The sequence below is a fragment of the Populus nigra genome, chromosome 5 (assembly GCF_951802175.1).
Source record: "Populus nigra chromosome 5, ddPopNigr1.1, whole genome shotgun sequence".
Lineage (NCBI taxonomy): Eukaryota > Viridiplantae > Streptophyta > Magnoliopsida > Malpighiales > Salicaceae > Populus > Populus nigra.
In genome coordinates this window covers 17,144,605-17,160,917 of record NC_084856.1, presented here as the reverse complement: position 1 = coordinate 17,160,917, position 16,313 = coordinate 17,144,605, and the positions used below count along the sequence as shown (strand labels likewise).

The 16,313-nt window shown below is 31.9% G+C and overlaps 1 protein-coding gene across 1 annotated transcript; it reads left to right on the top strand.

Annotated features, from left to right (window-relative positions):
- The first annotated feature begins 2,456 nt into the window (after nt 1–2,456).
- Nucleotides 2,457–5,702, top strand: LOC133694404 (probable terpene synthase 3). The gene is made up of 7 exons (XM_062115904.1): nt 2,457–2,738; nt 3,041–3,311; nt 3,579–3,951; nt 4,035–4,253; nt 4,341–4,476; nt 4,586–4,834; nt 5,144–5,702. Exons 1-7 carry the CDS (start codon nt 2,634–2,636, stop codon nt 5,441–5,443), a joined length of 1,653 nt encoding a protein of 550 aa, XP_061971888.1. The 5' UTR covers nt 2,457–2,633; the 3' UTR covers nt 5,444–5,702.
- The last annotated feature ends 10,611 nt before the right edge of the window (nt 5,703–16,313 follow it).

The window sequence follows — 16,313 nt, the reverse complement described above, 5'->3', positions numbered from 1 at the left end:
ACAAATGGTAAACCGTTAAAAGGCGCACACACCTTGACAAGCGGTTCGTTGATGCATCACTTCAGAATACCCCGCTGCGTTTCCACGTATGTACAGTTAAATTCTGATCGGACAACGTTGACAAGTTTAAACTCTGGTCTCACGCTGACATACCTCAGGTGGGACTTCGGGCCTCGAACCTTCTAATTCCTTATTGGCGAGCGGTTGCTAGGAAAAGCCATACAGGACGTGTCCATAAGAAATCGGAAATTTCTTCTTTGTAAAATAGGAACGTGCACTAAAAATCAACGAGCACAGGTGTCCCTTGGTAGAAAAGTACTCTAAAAGGAGGGATGCTAATTTACTTGATATCTTTTTCAATAACAACTCATATATTTAATAAGATTTTGATTTTGGATGGTTTTTAGAGATTGATTTTCGTTGTTCTTAATTAATTTTATAAAAACTCATATATTTATATGGTGTTTGAGAGTGTGGTAGCGGTTGTTTTTAAAATAATTTTAATTTATTTTTTAAATAAAAAAATAATTTTATTTTATTTTTTTAAAATTATTTTTAACATCAGTACATCAAAATAATCTAAATATATAAAAAATAATTTTAAACAATTTATTTTTTCAAAATTTGATGAAATGGTGGTAGCCAAACACCCTCTACGTATTAAATATATATTTTAGAAAAACAAATAGCGTAAAATCTTTAGTCATTCCTACACTTTTAATAATTGATGCAATTGTTTTTAAAATAAACTAGTTTTTGGATTTTTATTTATTTCAAGTGTTTCGAGTGTTTTCAATTATAGAGATATTACTATATAAATGTAAAAAATTAAAAACATTTTCAATAAAAAATAGTCTCCACTGCGTTTCCACATATGTACAGTTAAATTCTGATCGGACAATGATGACAAGTTTGAACTCTGATCTCACGCAGACATACCTCAGATGGGACTTCGGGCCTCGAGCCTTCTAATTCCTTATTGGCGAGCGGTTGCTAGAAAAAGCGTACTGGACGTGTACACAAGAATCGGAAATTTCTTCAAGTAACGTGTTTTAAAAACATAAAAAAATAAATTAATTTTAAATAATTACCTCTTTCAAAATTTAGTCAAATGATCGATGGTTTCACCACCTAACCAAACACCCCCTACCTGAGTAAAATCTATAGTCATTCCTACGCTTTAAATAATTGATTCACTTGTTTTTAAAATACACTAGTTTTTCACTAAATGTAAAACATTAAAAACATCTTCAATAAAAAATAGTTTGAAAACTATAATATATATATATATCTTAAACCTGATCCAATGATCCATTGGATTGATATTAAATTTTTTTAAAAAGAAATTGAACGATTTTATTTTGATCAAAAGATGTTGACAGGTTGAGGACCTTTCAATTCCTTATTGGCGGGCGGTAGCTAGGAAAAGCCATACTGGTAAGTTTCTATTAACATTCAACAGCATGCATTTTTTTTTTTATTTTGTTGGAGAATGTTGTTGAAATTATAATTTTTAAAAATATAATTTTTTTATTTAAAATTAATTTTATTTTATATTTTTATATTGTTTTAATATATTGATGTTAAAAATAATTTTTAAAAAGTAATAATAATTTTATTTTAATATATTTTCTACTAAAAAACATTTTAAACCACAACCATTCTTTAAAAAAAAAACAAAACCTCTTTAACGAACAATATTTTCAAAGAATTGACCGTGGCTGCTTTTACATTTGTGTACAATTCACAAAATTCAACATTTTGATATGCATTGAAAAGACCAAACAATATTCCTTGTTTCACTTATCCTGTTTCATGATATTTGTGCACTGGAGGGAGTGAAATATCGTGAGCGAGCACTTTAGAATGGTCATTCATTTTCAGAAACGTTGGGAAGTCCAAAAGGTTGTGGATAGGAACAGGGCGGAACCAGGGAGGCAAGCAGGAGTCCGCACCTGTAAAATATTTTAAATCTTTTATTTTTTAGTATTTAAATATAGAATAGGATAATATTTTTTTATTTTAAATAAATAAGTTTTTTAATAATATATCTTATTATATTATTTTTAATCTTCCCTGTCAAATACTACCAGCTCTGCCACGAAAGATTTGACCAGGTAAAGCACCAAAAGGTTGTCATCAAAGAGAGTTCAAGATTACACCCTACTTGTCCACAGATACTTGCAAAAGATTTTCTGGAAATTATGACATGGTAGTGCACCCTCAAAGACAAAGACAAAGTTGGCTGTTTGCCGACGTGACTTGTTTGATAGAAGGGTTATTGGCGGGATGAAATTAATATATATTAAAGGAATATATATATATATATATATATATTTTTTCTTTTTCTTTTTTTTGCTGTCATATTCTTAGGTATATATGTACTCCCTCTTAGTTATGATTTTGACTCGAACTGTTTTCTTAATTGAGGATGAATATTCCACATCACTATTTGAAAGTTGAAACCATTGTAAGCATATAATATAAGATATTCATCGAGGAAAAGTTGTGAAGAACACTGCGACGCTGGATTGTTACTATAAATACTACCCCAACCCATGCTATTTGATCATATCTAGCCTTAAACACCGGACTCAGTTTCTTAAATCTTGTTGCATAGTTTCACCTAAGAGATGGCCCTTCAAGAATCAACCCCAAAAGCTCAATTTCGCCGAACAGCAGAGTTTCATCCTTCTGTATGGGGTGATTACTTCATCAACAAGGCTCCTTGTGATGAGGTAAAGCAATTACTTATGCAAGTATAAATTCATATTTATTATGTTTTAATTTGTAGAAATTGTGGATTGGAAGAAATTAAGTGAAATGCTAGACATCCACCTTCCAAATGTTTCACGAACCATCTTTTTTTATTCTTCTTCTTTTCAATGCATTTTATCCCACCAAACGTTACCATAGCAGTTCAGTTTCTATTAAAATTTTCCATGAAAAATATATGCTGCTCAATGTAGATGTAATAGAATACATGCAGGCATTGAGTTATATGCACTCTAATAAGTATCTATTAATTTCATCTCCTCAGATGCTATTCAGCGCTTGGACTAAGGAAATTGAGGTGCTGAAAGAAGAAGTGAGGACCATGCTTACAAGCGCCACTCTAAAACCATCAGAAAAGCTGAAGTTCATGGACATTGTCCTTCGGCTAGGCATTGGTTACCATTTTGAAGGAGAAATTCATGACATAATAGAGCACGAATACAATACTTATCATGACAACAACTTCGACGATGACCTCTTTACAGTTGCTCTTCGATTTCGATTACTTAGAGAGTATGGATACAATGTTTCAAGTGGTAAGTTGTCCATCTTTCTTATTAGACGAAAACAGAAATTTTATTACGAGGGGCAACACACAAGAAAACTCATAGAAACAAATAAATCTTATTGATGATGTGGAAGGCTTGCTAAGTTTATATGAAGCTTATTGATGATGTGGAAGGCTTGCTAAGTTTATATGAAGCTTATTGATGATGTGGAAAAAAATAAGCTTATCGATTTCGATTTATTGTGTGTTCTTATCATCCTGTTCTTGACATTATGTGTTCTTGTTTGTGAAACAGATATATTCAACGAGTTCAAGGATGGAAAAGGCAACTTCAAGGACAATCTTATTGATGATGTGGAAGGCTTGCTAAGTTTATATGAAGCTTCTTTCCTCGGTGGTCATGGAGAAGATACGCTAGATAAAGCTCTTTCCTTTTGCAAAACTCACCTCGAGTCCGCGGTTGCTCACCTGGTCTCTCCTCTTGCTGACAAAGTAAGTCATGCTTTGAGGCGGCCTCTCCACAAAGGCGTACCAAAGCATGAGCAATGGCACCACATCCTTATCTACCAGCAAGACGAAGCTTGCACTGGAGCTGTTCTAAAGCTAGCAAAGTTGGATTTCAATGTATTGCAAAAGTGCTACCAGGACGAGCTGAGGAGTATCTCTAGGTAAGTTATTAATTTAAGTAGAATTCCTACGCAGAAATAAGAGTTCAACGAGAGTACTGGACATGTTGGTGCATGTATTGTAGGTGGTGGATAGACTTGGACTTGGTTACAAAGCTACCCTTTGCTCGAGACAGAGTGATTGAGTGCTTTTTTTGGGGAATGGGAGCATTTCTTGAGCCACAATTTGTACTTTCAAGGAGGTTCATAACAAAAGTACTCATGTTTTTGTCCATATTGGATGACATATATGATGTGCACGGAACGATTGAAGAACTTGAGCTTTTCACCGAAAAGATTGAAAGGTTTACTTGTTGGATCGATATACTTGTATGAATTTCTTTGACTGCGAACGCATATTATGAAGTCAGAATAATATTATCGATTTTCAGGTGGGATACTAGCATGGAAGATCTGCCAGATTACATGAAATTGTTTTTTGAGGCATTAATTGGTTTCTTCGATGAAATTGAGCAAGAGACAGCGAAGGAAGGAAGATCATACTGCCTGCACTACTCTAGAGAAATGGTATACATATTTTCTAATTCATTCTATGTTTCGTGAACTGGCATTAGTTCGCATATCTGACAAAGAAAACCAAATTAACTTACTTGGAATATAATGATTTATGCCATAGTTGAAGAATCAAGCAAGGGCCTACCTTATTGAAGCCAGATGGTTCAACCAAGACTGTGTTCCACAACTGGAGGAATACAGGCGTGGTGGTGTGTATACTTCTTGTTATCCTATGGCCGCAGTGGCATGGTTATGTGGGATGGCAGAAACAGGTTCAAAGGAGGCATTTGAGTGGATGTTGAAAAATCCTAAAATCGTGGTTGCCTCATCTGATATCGGTAGGCTCATGGATGACATTACATCCCATGAGGTACGAAAATAGTCATTGACAAGCAACTAAATCTCAAGACATTTCCTTCTTTCTCAGCACAGGAACACTGTTAAAAGTGTTTATTGACAACAATTATCGATCGAACTCGTCGCTGCTTTGAATAGAATACTTTACTTCTTGCAACATATATGCTTATAGACCCACACTTGAGAATTTAATTGTATTTTACACCAGCTTAATTAAATTTGACAAAAGGTGCATGCAACAACACGCATGCTTTAATACTTAAGAATAAGTTAACATAAAAAAAAAAAAACATTGCTAACAGTTGTCTGGTTTGAAATGCAGTTTGAGCAAGAAAGAGGACATGTTGCGTCAGCTGTTGAGTGCTGCATGAAGCAATATGGTGTTTCAAAGGAAGAAGCATATGACATGTTGAGCAAGATGGTTGAAATTGATTGGAAAGACATAAATGAGGAGCTTCTCAAGCCATCTACTGTTCCTAGGCAAGTCTTGATACTTATGCTTAATCTAGCTCGTATCATCGACGTTGTATACAAGGATCATGATGGCTATACAGAGGCCAGTAACACGACGAAGGAAATGCTGACTGCTTTCCTCGTAGATCCCCTTCCAGTTGTAGCATGATGGTGTTGCCTTATGATAATAAATATATAAATTGGTATAAAAAATTGTCCGGTTTGTTTCAAACAAACCTTTAGAAGAAAAATCACGCAGGTGTTAACTCCATTGGAGCTACCAGTTAGATCCCCAAGTCGCATGTGGCTGGGAACCTGGGGTGATTGTTTCATTAATTAATTTACGTATTTTCTAATATTGTACTTCCTTTTCCTTGCTTTTGGGTAAATTATAATAAAGTCCCATGATCCACTGGATTTTTCGAAAATGCAATCTACTATTATATGGTGTGATAATATTATATATATGGTGCAAGGACAACTTATTTTGATCAATAAACCAATTAATAAAAAGAATGTTCAATGGTTATTTTTCGTTATTTAAATCAATGTGATGTTTCTAGAAAAATAAGTTTTTATATTTACATTTGATATAAAAATATGTTTTTATATATGAGATCAATACTTACTAAGATCTTTAAAATTGTTTACAAGTTTATTATTGCATATCAATTAAATCATATGTGATTTATATTCTGATTATTTTCTAATTAGATCTTTGTTAATATAATCTTAAATCATTTGACATAATTTACATTTTTTTTAATATTTGAGAATAATTTAATGTTTAAACTGAATATGTATTGATAATGTAAAATATATTACATTATTTATAATGTATTTGTTAGATTTGTAGTATCTCTTCATTTTCAATTATGTGATTTTTCTAAAATAATTGGCATTTTTCCAATGTCAACATGATGTACTAAGCATTTGGGAACGCGGTGCAAACCACGTTACCTTAATTTTTTTTTTACTTAAAATTAATATTTTTTAATGTTTTTAGATCGTTTTGATGCATTGATATCAAAAATAATTTTTTCTTACTATATATATATATATATATAGAGAGAGAGAGAGAGAGAGAGAGAGAGAGAAACACACACACACACACACATAAAGAGATACCACAGAACCTACCAAACAGGACTCTAACAAAAAAAGAGATACCATATCCCATTTTAATAACCAAGATAAGGGTATTAAAATGAGATAAAATTTTAGGTAGGATTTTTGTGTAGAGAAAACTCTGCTAATTTTGTTTAATTGGATAAATTCATTATTTTTAAATGGAAGATTCCTTATATGTTAGATATGCTTATGTAGTGTACTATGGGTGTTACAAGATATGTCAAAATCATTCTAAATAAAATATGAAGATAAGAAAAATTCAGCTTAAAAAAGAATCACCTCATTTTACATGTATATGATTACTGGAAAAGATGAAGTTGCGTTAAAAGTTACAGGGTGTTACAATGTTTTTTATTTTTAATATTGAGAAAGTGACATATTGGATCAACTCAAGTTTTATTACTTAACTTGTCAAACCTGCGACCCGAATCATGTTTCCATTAGGTTTAACAACTTTATTTTTTAAAAACTATTTTTTACTTAATGATATGATAACAAAAATAAACACGCAAAATTCAACACTAATCATATATTAGGATGTTTGTTTGAGATTGTAATATCCTCACAAAAAACAAACCAAAATAAATTATGAAGACCATTTCAAAATCATTTAAATGTTGAAGGATGAAATTGAAAGAAAAAAAAGGCTAAAAGGATTCAATCAAAAGAAAAAAAATTTAAAAATAGAATTGAAAAAAAGAAAAGGAAAAAATGGCCCAACCAAGTAAGTCAACCTTGAAAACTCTCGACCTAACTTTTTACTGAGCTTGGGTTTAAAATTAACTTGTATGAAAATTGCCCCAACATGACCTAGTTGATCTGGAAGGTGCAAAGACAACCTTGATAATTGGTAGAAATTATGATTTGGATTTAAAAAAAAATCAAAAAATATTTTTTTTAATATTAAAACGGCAACATATTAAATCGATCCGGGCTTAATAGCATAAACCGCCAAACCCTTGACCAGGATCATAGACTCTTTTGGGTTTAACTTTTTTTTTAACTATTTTTTACTTAATGATATGATAATAAAAATAGACATTGCAAAATTGAGCATTAACCAAATATCAAAATGTTTATTTGAGATTACAATAATCTCATAAAAAGCAAATTGAAATAAATTACGAAGATCAATTCAAAATTAATGAAATATTGAAGGATAAAATTAAGAAAAAACAAGAAAAAAGGATTCAATTGAAAGAGAAAAAAATTTAAAGAAAGATTTAAAAAAAAAGCTAGCTCCCTCACTATTAAAAAAAACCTAGTTGTTTTGTTAAATGAGATAACTAGTCAGTTTGCTCGCGTTTCACTGTGATTGGAACAAGAAACAATAATGCAAAAATAATTAATGAGTCGATGTTTTCAACTTTTTTTTCTTATATTACATAAAAATTAATTTTTAATCAAAACATTGATGCATAAATTTAATTTATTTATTTTAATTAATCTCAAATAAAATTGAATACCTATTAGGTTGGGAATTTAACATATATGTTTAACTAATCTCAAATAAAACTTAAAATTTCAATTCATTTATATTTAAACCAAGTAAAAAGTAAACAATATTTTATTTTCAAAATTATATATTTTTAATTTTTTTTATTTTAATTAACTCAAATAAAATCAAATACCCACTAGGTCAGACATCCCACATATATGTTTAATTAATATATTTTAATAAATTTAAAATAATAAAAAGGAAAAAATTAACATAAAAAATAGCGTTAGATGTTTGGTTCTAGGTGGGCTAGCATGCTTGGCCCACTAGAAAAAGCTACTAGAACAAGTCTCATCTTATTTATTTATTTATCTTCTAAAAACACTCCTAAATTCATTTAAAATTAGGAAATATCTTTCTTGAACCCTAATTGTGAGATAAAATTATGGTGGAGGGCTGCAAAAGAATGATGTTGGCTATTTCTATAAAAAATAATGTCATCAAATTTCATGAGATAATACGAAAGACCGAATGAAATTTAATTAAACAAAAAATATAGCAATCAAACAAAATATAAAAACAATAATCAATAAAGGCTGTATAAAAAAAGTGCTTGCTAATATAAAAAAAAGGTTATGATTTCATTGAAACAAATTGGAATTTCAATGGCATTCCATAAAAAATATTTCAAATTATTTTTAGTTAATCTATTTGAATGAAATAGTAAAAAAAAACAAAACAAAACAAGCCAAGCGTGTACATAATCCATCCAAAAAAGGCAAGGTCTATGCTAGGCCTTTTTTTTTTCTTTTAAATAGCACAAATGATGTATCATTTCTAGCCTAGTTTTTGGCAACCTAAGGGTTGTTCAAAAGTTGAGACAACCAATGTTTTGCTAAAAAAATTTATTTTTGACCAAAAACACCTTAAAGACATTGATAAACCCATTGATGACCTTAAATAAAAAGTGAATTCCTGAAAAGTAGATAATTTTTCGATGTTTGTTAGTACTGTCATGGAAAATAAGTTTAAAAACGATTTCAAGTGTGTGGTTATGCCATGAAAAATAAATTAAAAAATAACTTTTTAATGCTTGAATTTTGTTTTCAAGTTTATTAAAAGAATAATAACCAAATTTGATAGATGAAAAAGTTGAAAAATGATGAAATTTTGTGTACACTTGGAGAAAGAATAAAACTTTGAAGGATATTATGTCAAGCAGATAGGGAAGAGGAAGATCAAAGTTAGAACGAAACTTGACAAAATTAAATTCCTTGGATTTTCTTTTGGCATGGATACTTGAATTCAACCTGAAGGAATGAAGAGTGTGGCCGTAGAGCGACTAGAGCGGACCTCTTCACAAAGAGCCAATGCTCTTTCCATATTAACAACTATGTCAACAATATTAATTAGGCCTCTCCTTTGCCTCTAATTTTACAGGATGCATTGCAGTCACTACCAGAAAATTGGCGAACACCAACGGACTTACCGATAAAATTTTTTCGTCGGTAATTTTTATCGACAGAAATAATTCCATTTCTAATTTTGTCGATATATACCAACAATCCATTTCTTTCTGCAATACGGTCGGTGTATATCGATGAAATACATCCGCCGGTATATACCGACCGTATTGCCGATGAATTATATAGATTTTAAAAAAGTTACAATGGTGTGATGACGTGAATTTTTTTCAGGCGATTTTACCGATGAAATGACCAAGGGATTCAAATCAGGATCTCCATACATGGACGTGGCACATTCACCAGCAGACTTACCGATGGAATCACCGATGGAAACATTTCATCGGTGATTCCATCGGTAAAAGCCAATATATACCTACTCTGCCGACTCTCTCTTTATTCATTTATGCTTCTTCTTCCCCATCCCAACTCTCCCCTCCCAAACTCCAGCCAACCACCATTCTAACTCTCCCCCTTTTCTCAACACAAACACTTAAGTTTCTTATACTTTTGTACGTGGTCACAACATCTGTTCTCCGAACAATTTATTTTGGATTTTATTATTTTTTGTAAGTAAATCTATTTTTTTTTAGTTTTAACATTTAAATGTCAATTTTATAATTTTTTATTTTTTTTAGTATATGTATTTTGTTAACGTATATACTTGTTTGATTGTTATTTGTCAAAGAAAGTTGTAGTATGAATGTATAATTTTGTAGTTGTTATAGTTTATTTTAGATTTTGTCAAATTGTATTTGTTTGCAAATTGTTGAAACTTTGTTTGAATTACACCGAATTAGATGTGTTGTGATGAAATAAATAATAACTTATTGTCGCACCCTCGCGGCGGAGCGCGGTGATCCTCGATTGATTTCGGGGTCTTTGTTTGTTTTGAATAAAGGAGTAGCCACCTAGTATTTTGGTCACTAGAAACCCTAACTGGTCTTTCAGAGATTCTAAAGCAAGGGACTGGTTGCGTAAAGGAAAGGTATTAGCACCTCTAGTATGCCCTACCTAAGATAAGCTGCTTGGTGTTTGGTTTGTCTTATAATTTCTATGGTGTTGGTGTTTTCTAATTCCATCAGTTTTTTCTAGGTTTGATTCTAACTAAATTTATTAAGATAGAAATCCAAGAAGATTCCATGTGTTTTAAAAGCTCATTTTTCCCTTGGTATTTCAAGAGTTTGCGACTCGTAAATCGCAAGGAGGAGAGATAAAAATTTAGAAATCTAGGGCGCTTTAAAGGCCTATTTTTGCCTTAATGTTTTATACTCTCACGGCTTGTAAACCGTGGAGTAAAAAAAATGAAATATTCTCAATTATAATCAAGGTTTCTTTTAAGGATGTGTGAGGATTTATTATTCCTAGAAAATTATTTTGGATATTTACCACTCAGGGTTTCTTTATCCAAATATTAACAGTGAATAATAACAAATTATTTCCAATAATATTTTGGATATTTGTCCTTTAAGGATTTCTTTATCCAAACATTAGCGGTGAATAATAGATGAATTCCCCCCAAAATAAGATTTTTATATTTTTTGGAATATTGGCCAACACCCTTTGGAGTTTTACAAACATGTTGTAAAATCTAGAAATGGAAGAAAATAATTTTTGTGTTTAAGAAATCCATGCGAAAACACATTTTTTAGAAAAAAAACTTCAAATATTTTTTTTTTGAAGAGAAAATTCAAAAAGATGTTAGGGTATTGGCCGTATGCAACACACAAGAAAATATTTTTCTTTATATTTTTTTTTGTCAAAATGCAAACATCACATTTAGACATAAACACCAAAATGGAAAGCAGCAAGCCATCATTAATATTACAAGAAACTTGAAACAATTCGTAACAAAAATCGTTCAAAGCCAAATCAACTCAAAATTCTGTACACTGGAAAGGACTAAGCCCATATGCATAAGGGACTAACGTTTTGAAACTAAAATTTTGAAATCAAAATCCTACTGCATGTGATCATGACTCACGATCTATTTTCTTTTTAACAATCCGGGAGAAACTGCTATGCTAGTTTCATACAAAAAGGAAGAGCTTGGGACGATATGCTTTTATAACACATATATCACGGACTAGAAAATAAAGCAGACCTGGCCACCTATTTCAATAAAAAAATGGAAGGACACGAACAGAAAAAAAGGAGCTGCTGATGAAGAAAACAACAGCCCCCTCCCCCGGTTCCTTAATTCTAACCCAGCGAAAGAAAGGAGATAAAAAGAAGAACACCAGAGGCTAACCAAATCTTAACATAGTCACCCATCCAAAAAACTCAAAACCACAGCAGGAACAACACAAAGCAAGCGGGCATTGTACAACATAAAATTGAAAACTAATGTGCCAAGCAAAGACAAAACAGGTACAAAAGATTTAAAGGCAGCAAAGAAGGAGAAAGTTAAGACTTACCTGCAGGTCTCACTGTTTTCTTTTCTGCAGAAGATGAAATAAAACCAAACAAACGTTGCTGTCAAGGTTTAGCAGCAAAGCTCCCTCTCCGTCTTGTATTTTTTTCTCTCCTCTTTCCTCACAATAATACCAGAATGCAAGAAAGAAAGCTTCTTTTATTTGCTGCATTTTTTACTTTGCCTCTCTTACGTTTTTCTTGTCTGTCTTTGGCTGTTTCTTTCTCTACTCTTTTTTTTTCCGCTAGGTTAGTAGAGAGTTTATATAGCCGAATCACATCTCTTTATTAGGAAAGATTCAATGCATTAATCTTGGATACAAATCCCAGCTGATTTGCAGCCAAATAATGCAAATGAGGAAATTACAATATTCTCATTTATTACATGCTGATTCTAGTGATTTCTTTCCAACATTAACAAACCGGGGTAAAGCTTCTTTTTTTTATTGTCACCGTCATTTCTTGCCATCAAATCACAGGTACAGAAATGATTTCTTTGGTGGCAGAGTTGAAAAGGATGTTGCACCCCCGCATCTTTCTAGTGAAGAATTGCATGATGTTGTGTCAGAGTACGGTGACATTATGTTTGGTCTCTAGTCAGGTAAGCAGAAGTTTCCTGGTTTTGGTTTGACCCATAATTAGGTAAAGCGAAGTATCTTTTGGGAGCTTCCTTATTGGAAGACCAATCTGCTCTGCCATAACCTTAACGTCATGCACATTGAAAAGAACATGTTTGAGAACATTTTCAACACCGTCATGGATGTTAAGGAGAAGACAAAGGACAACATCAAGGCTAGATTGGATTTAGACTTGTTCTGTAACCGTAAAACTATGGAGTTGGTTTGTGATGGGTCACGGGTCGCAAAACCAAGAGCAAGCTTCGTGTTAGAGAAAAACACACAACTACTAGTCTACAAAAGGCTTAAGAGTCTGCGTTTTCCCGATGGACATGCCTCAAACATATCAAGGCTGGTTAATACGGAGGAATGCATATTATATGTAATGAAGAGTCATGACTGCCATGTGTTTATGCAAACACTCATCCCACTAACTTTTTATGATTTGTTGCCAAAAGGGATATGAGATGCACTCATGGAGATCAGTCATTTCTTCAGAGATATATGCTCCAGCAAGTTGAATGTTGATCACATTGAAATGCTTGAAATGAATATCGTCGAGACAATATGCAAACTTGAGATGATATTCCCTCTATCATTTTTTTGACTCAATGGAGTATCTACCCGTACATTTACCATTTGAGGTAAAGTTGGAGGACCGGTCCAATATAGATGGATGTATCCATTCGAGAGGTTAGATATTACAGTTGTTATGTAATTCATAATTAAACATTTTTTAATTATTTTTTTAATTGATAATTTTTTATTAATTATATACATGCAGGTACTTGTTCAATCTTAAAAAAGGGTTAAGAACAAGGCGCATGTTGAGGCGTCAATATTTTAAGGCCTATATTGTTGAGGAGATCTCAACATTTATCTCATACTATTTCGAACCTCATTTGAGAACGAGGATCAACCTTGTTCCATGACATGATGATGGTGGTGAAGTGCCTTTAAGTGAGAACTTGTCAATATTCTCCCATCCTAGACGACCCACACCTAAAAATGCCGACAGGGGAAGATATTTGTCTGAAATAGAGTTTAGACAAGCACACAATTATGTCATATTTAACTGTGATGAGCTGAGACCTTTTATTAAGTAAATAGATGTTCCAATTAAACTTTGTCAAGAGTGTACTATTTATATATTGTGATATAATAAACTCATATAATTTGGAACAACCTTGTAGGCAACATTGACGAAACTTATTGTTCAATAACTCATAGCTGACCGAATCCCAGATCTTTCAATTACAAGATGAACAATTTGCCACGTGGTTTAGAACACATGTAAGTCTTATCACAAACTCATTATCTCTTGCGAGATAATTAACTGTACATCAATATTACAGAATATCTATTTATTGATTATTGTTGTATTTGATATACAAGGTTTATCAAATAGGAGGTAGTGTTGCTATTTCACTGTCTTTACTAAGGCTGGGCCCTGAAAGAAAAGTTAAGTGCTATAACGGGTATTTTGTCAGTGGATATGTCTTTCATACTGAAGAATATGAGCATGGAAGAAAGACATACAATAACGGTGTTTGTATTAAGGGATCGACTTCTAGTGAGTTTGAAGTTGACTACTATGGTAGATTGGAAGAGGTCATCAAACTACAATATCATAACGAGCAAAATAGAGTGTTTTTATTCAAATGCTATTGATATGACACAACTGATAGGAATCAGAGTAGATCCTCACTATGGTCTCGTTGAAATCAACTAAAAAGCTAGTCACCGCAACGTTAACGATATCTTTGTTTTCGCGAAGCAATGCCAACAAGTTTATTACAAATACACCCCTTCCTTTAGAAAGGATCGATCAAGAGTTGATTGGTTATCCGTTTTAAAAACCAAACCCAGGGGTCGTGTCGAGGTTATTCAGGATGACAACGAAGACGCAAGTGTGATAGATGAAGTCTTTCAAGCTAGTGAGTTGGTTGAACCATACCGAGTTGCTCCTTCAATTGACTTAGAAAAAAATTCAAATTTTCATGTTTTCGATGATTGTCTTGTTGATGTTGACGCGGAGGAGTTGAATGCTGCTTTGAGCTTTAGTGGGCTAGAGAATGTTGATGAAGAAGATGATAACCACATTGAAGAGTGCGATGAAGTTGATAACAAGTCAATTGATGACGAAGATGAAAATTCTGACTAAATATGTTGTAAAGCCTTTTTTTTATGATGTAATATTATGGATGATGTTTTGGAACATAAAATATTTATTTTATAATTGTTTACTCTTGTTATTATGATGTGTGTGCTGTAAGGTTGCAATTCAACCTTTTGTGTAGTAGGATAGATAGGCGATACAAAAAAACCATGCAAAAGCTTGACACAACACCGATGGATTGTTACCCGTCGGTATTTCACAGAGATTTGAAAAACAATTACAGCATTTTATCACAATCACCGACGGCTGTACCAATGGAATGTGACCCGTCAGTATTTCACAAAGAGTTGCAAAAAAATTATAGACTTTTGCCACCGTCACCGACGGAATGTGACCAGTTGATATTTCACCGAGAGTTGCAAAAATATTACAGCCCCTCCCATAATCACCGACAGTTATACCGCTGGAATCACCAATGGATGGCGCACATTCCAATTCGTGCGACTGTCATACTACTTGATCGGTCGGCACAGTTACCGATAGAATCACCGATGAACACAGCAAATCCAATGCGCCCGTGCTCTGACATAGTTACCGATGGATTTGCTGACGGATTTTGAAAAATCTAGAGGGATTTTCAAAATTGTAGTGCGAATTTCAAAAAATACCGACGGAAATTACCGACAGTATTTAACTCCATTGCCCCAAAAAATATTAATTTTTTTTCCATCGGTAAAACTGCAGTATAAAACCGACCCACCCTCCACAGTTCATTTTTTCGCGGCTCCTTTAATTTCTTCTCTTATCCTCCTTCTCTTTTTCTCTCAGTATAAATCATTTGCGTTTTTCATTGTAGTTTTATTTTTTTATTGTAGTTTTCAGCATATTAAAAGGTATGATTCTCCTTTCTTTATCTTTGTATTTGTTTTTAATTATGATTATTTTTGTGGTGTTCTTTGTTTTGTGTATTATTTGTAGATAAAATCTTGTAATCAACAAACTATTAAGGTAAACATTTTTCATTATCAAAGTCTTTAGTTTTTTCCTTTTATTTTTTCAATTTCTTTTATTGTTTGTATTGCCATAATAATTGAAAATTTTGTTAAATTTGAATTGTTATTGTTGAATTTACCTTTAAAATGTTAATTGAAATATATAATTAAATTTAATTAGTTTATCTTAATTTTATTATATTATTTCTTGTTATGTTTTTTATTATTTCGATTAATTTTAATTGTTATTTATGAATTTATATAGATGTTAATTGAAAATATATAGATGTTGAATTTCTATAGATGTTAGGTTGTATAAAGGTGATTTTGCAATATTTGTGTAATTATCAATATTTGTAGGTATGAAAAACTATGGGTAGTCTCTAATATAGGGGAGGTGCTGGCGAATGTTTTATAAATAATTGAATTCAATTATTTAATTATTCGTATAAATTTGTGTAGATGTGTTGAATGAAAATTTAATTATTTTATTGTTTGTATTGTAATAATTATTTGATAATTTAGTCTTTTTTAATTGTTATTGTTGAATTTTTCATGGAAATGGTAATTGGAAATGAAGAATTAAATTTCATTGTTTTATCTCAATTTTATTCTATTATTGATTGCTATGTTTTTTTTTTATTATTTCCATTAATTTTAATTGTTATTTATGCATTTCTATAGATGTTAGTTGAAAATATATAGATGTTGATTTCTATAGATGTTAGGTTTTATATAAGATTTTCCAATGGAGTCAATTGGTTTGTGGTTATTGGAAAGATTTGGAGGTTTGAAAACTGTGGATAGTCTCCAGTATAGGGGAGATGTTGCTAATTTTTTTTTAAATAATCAAATTTAATTATGTAA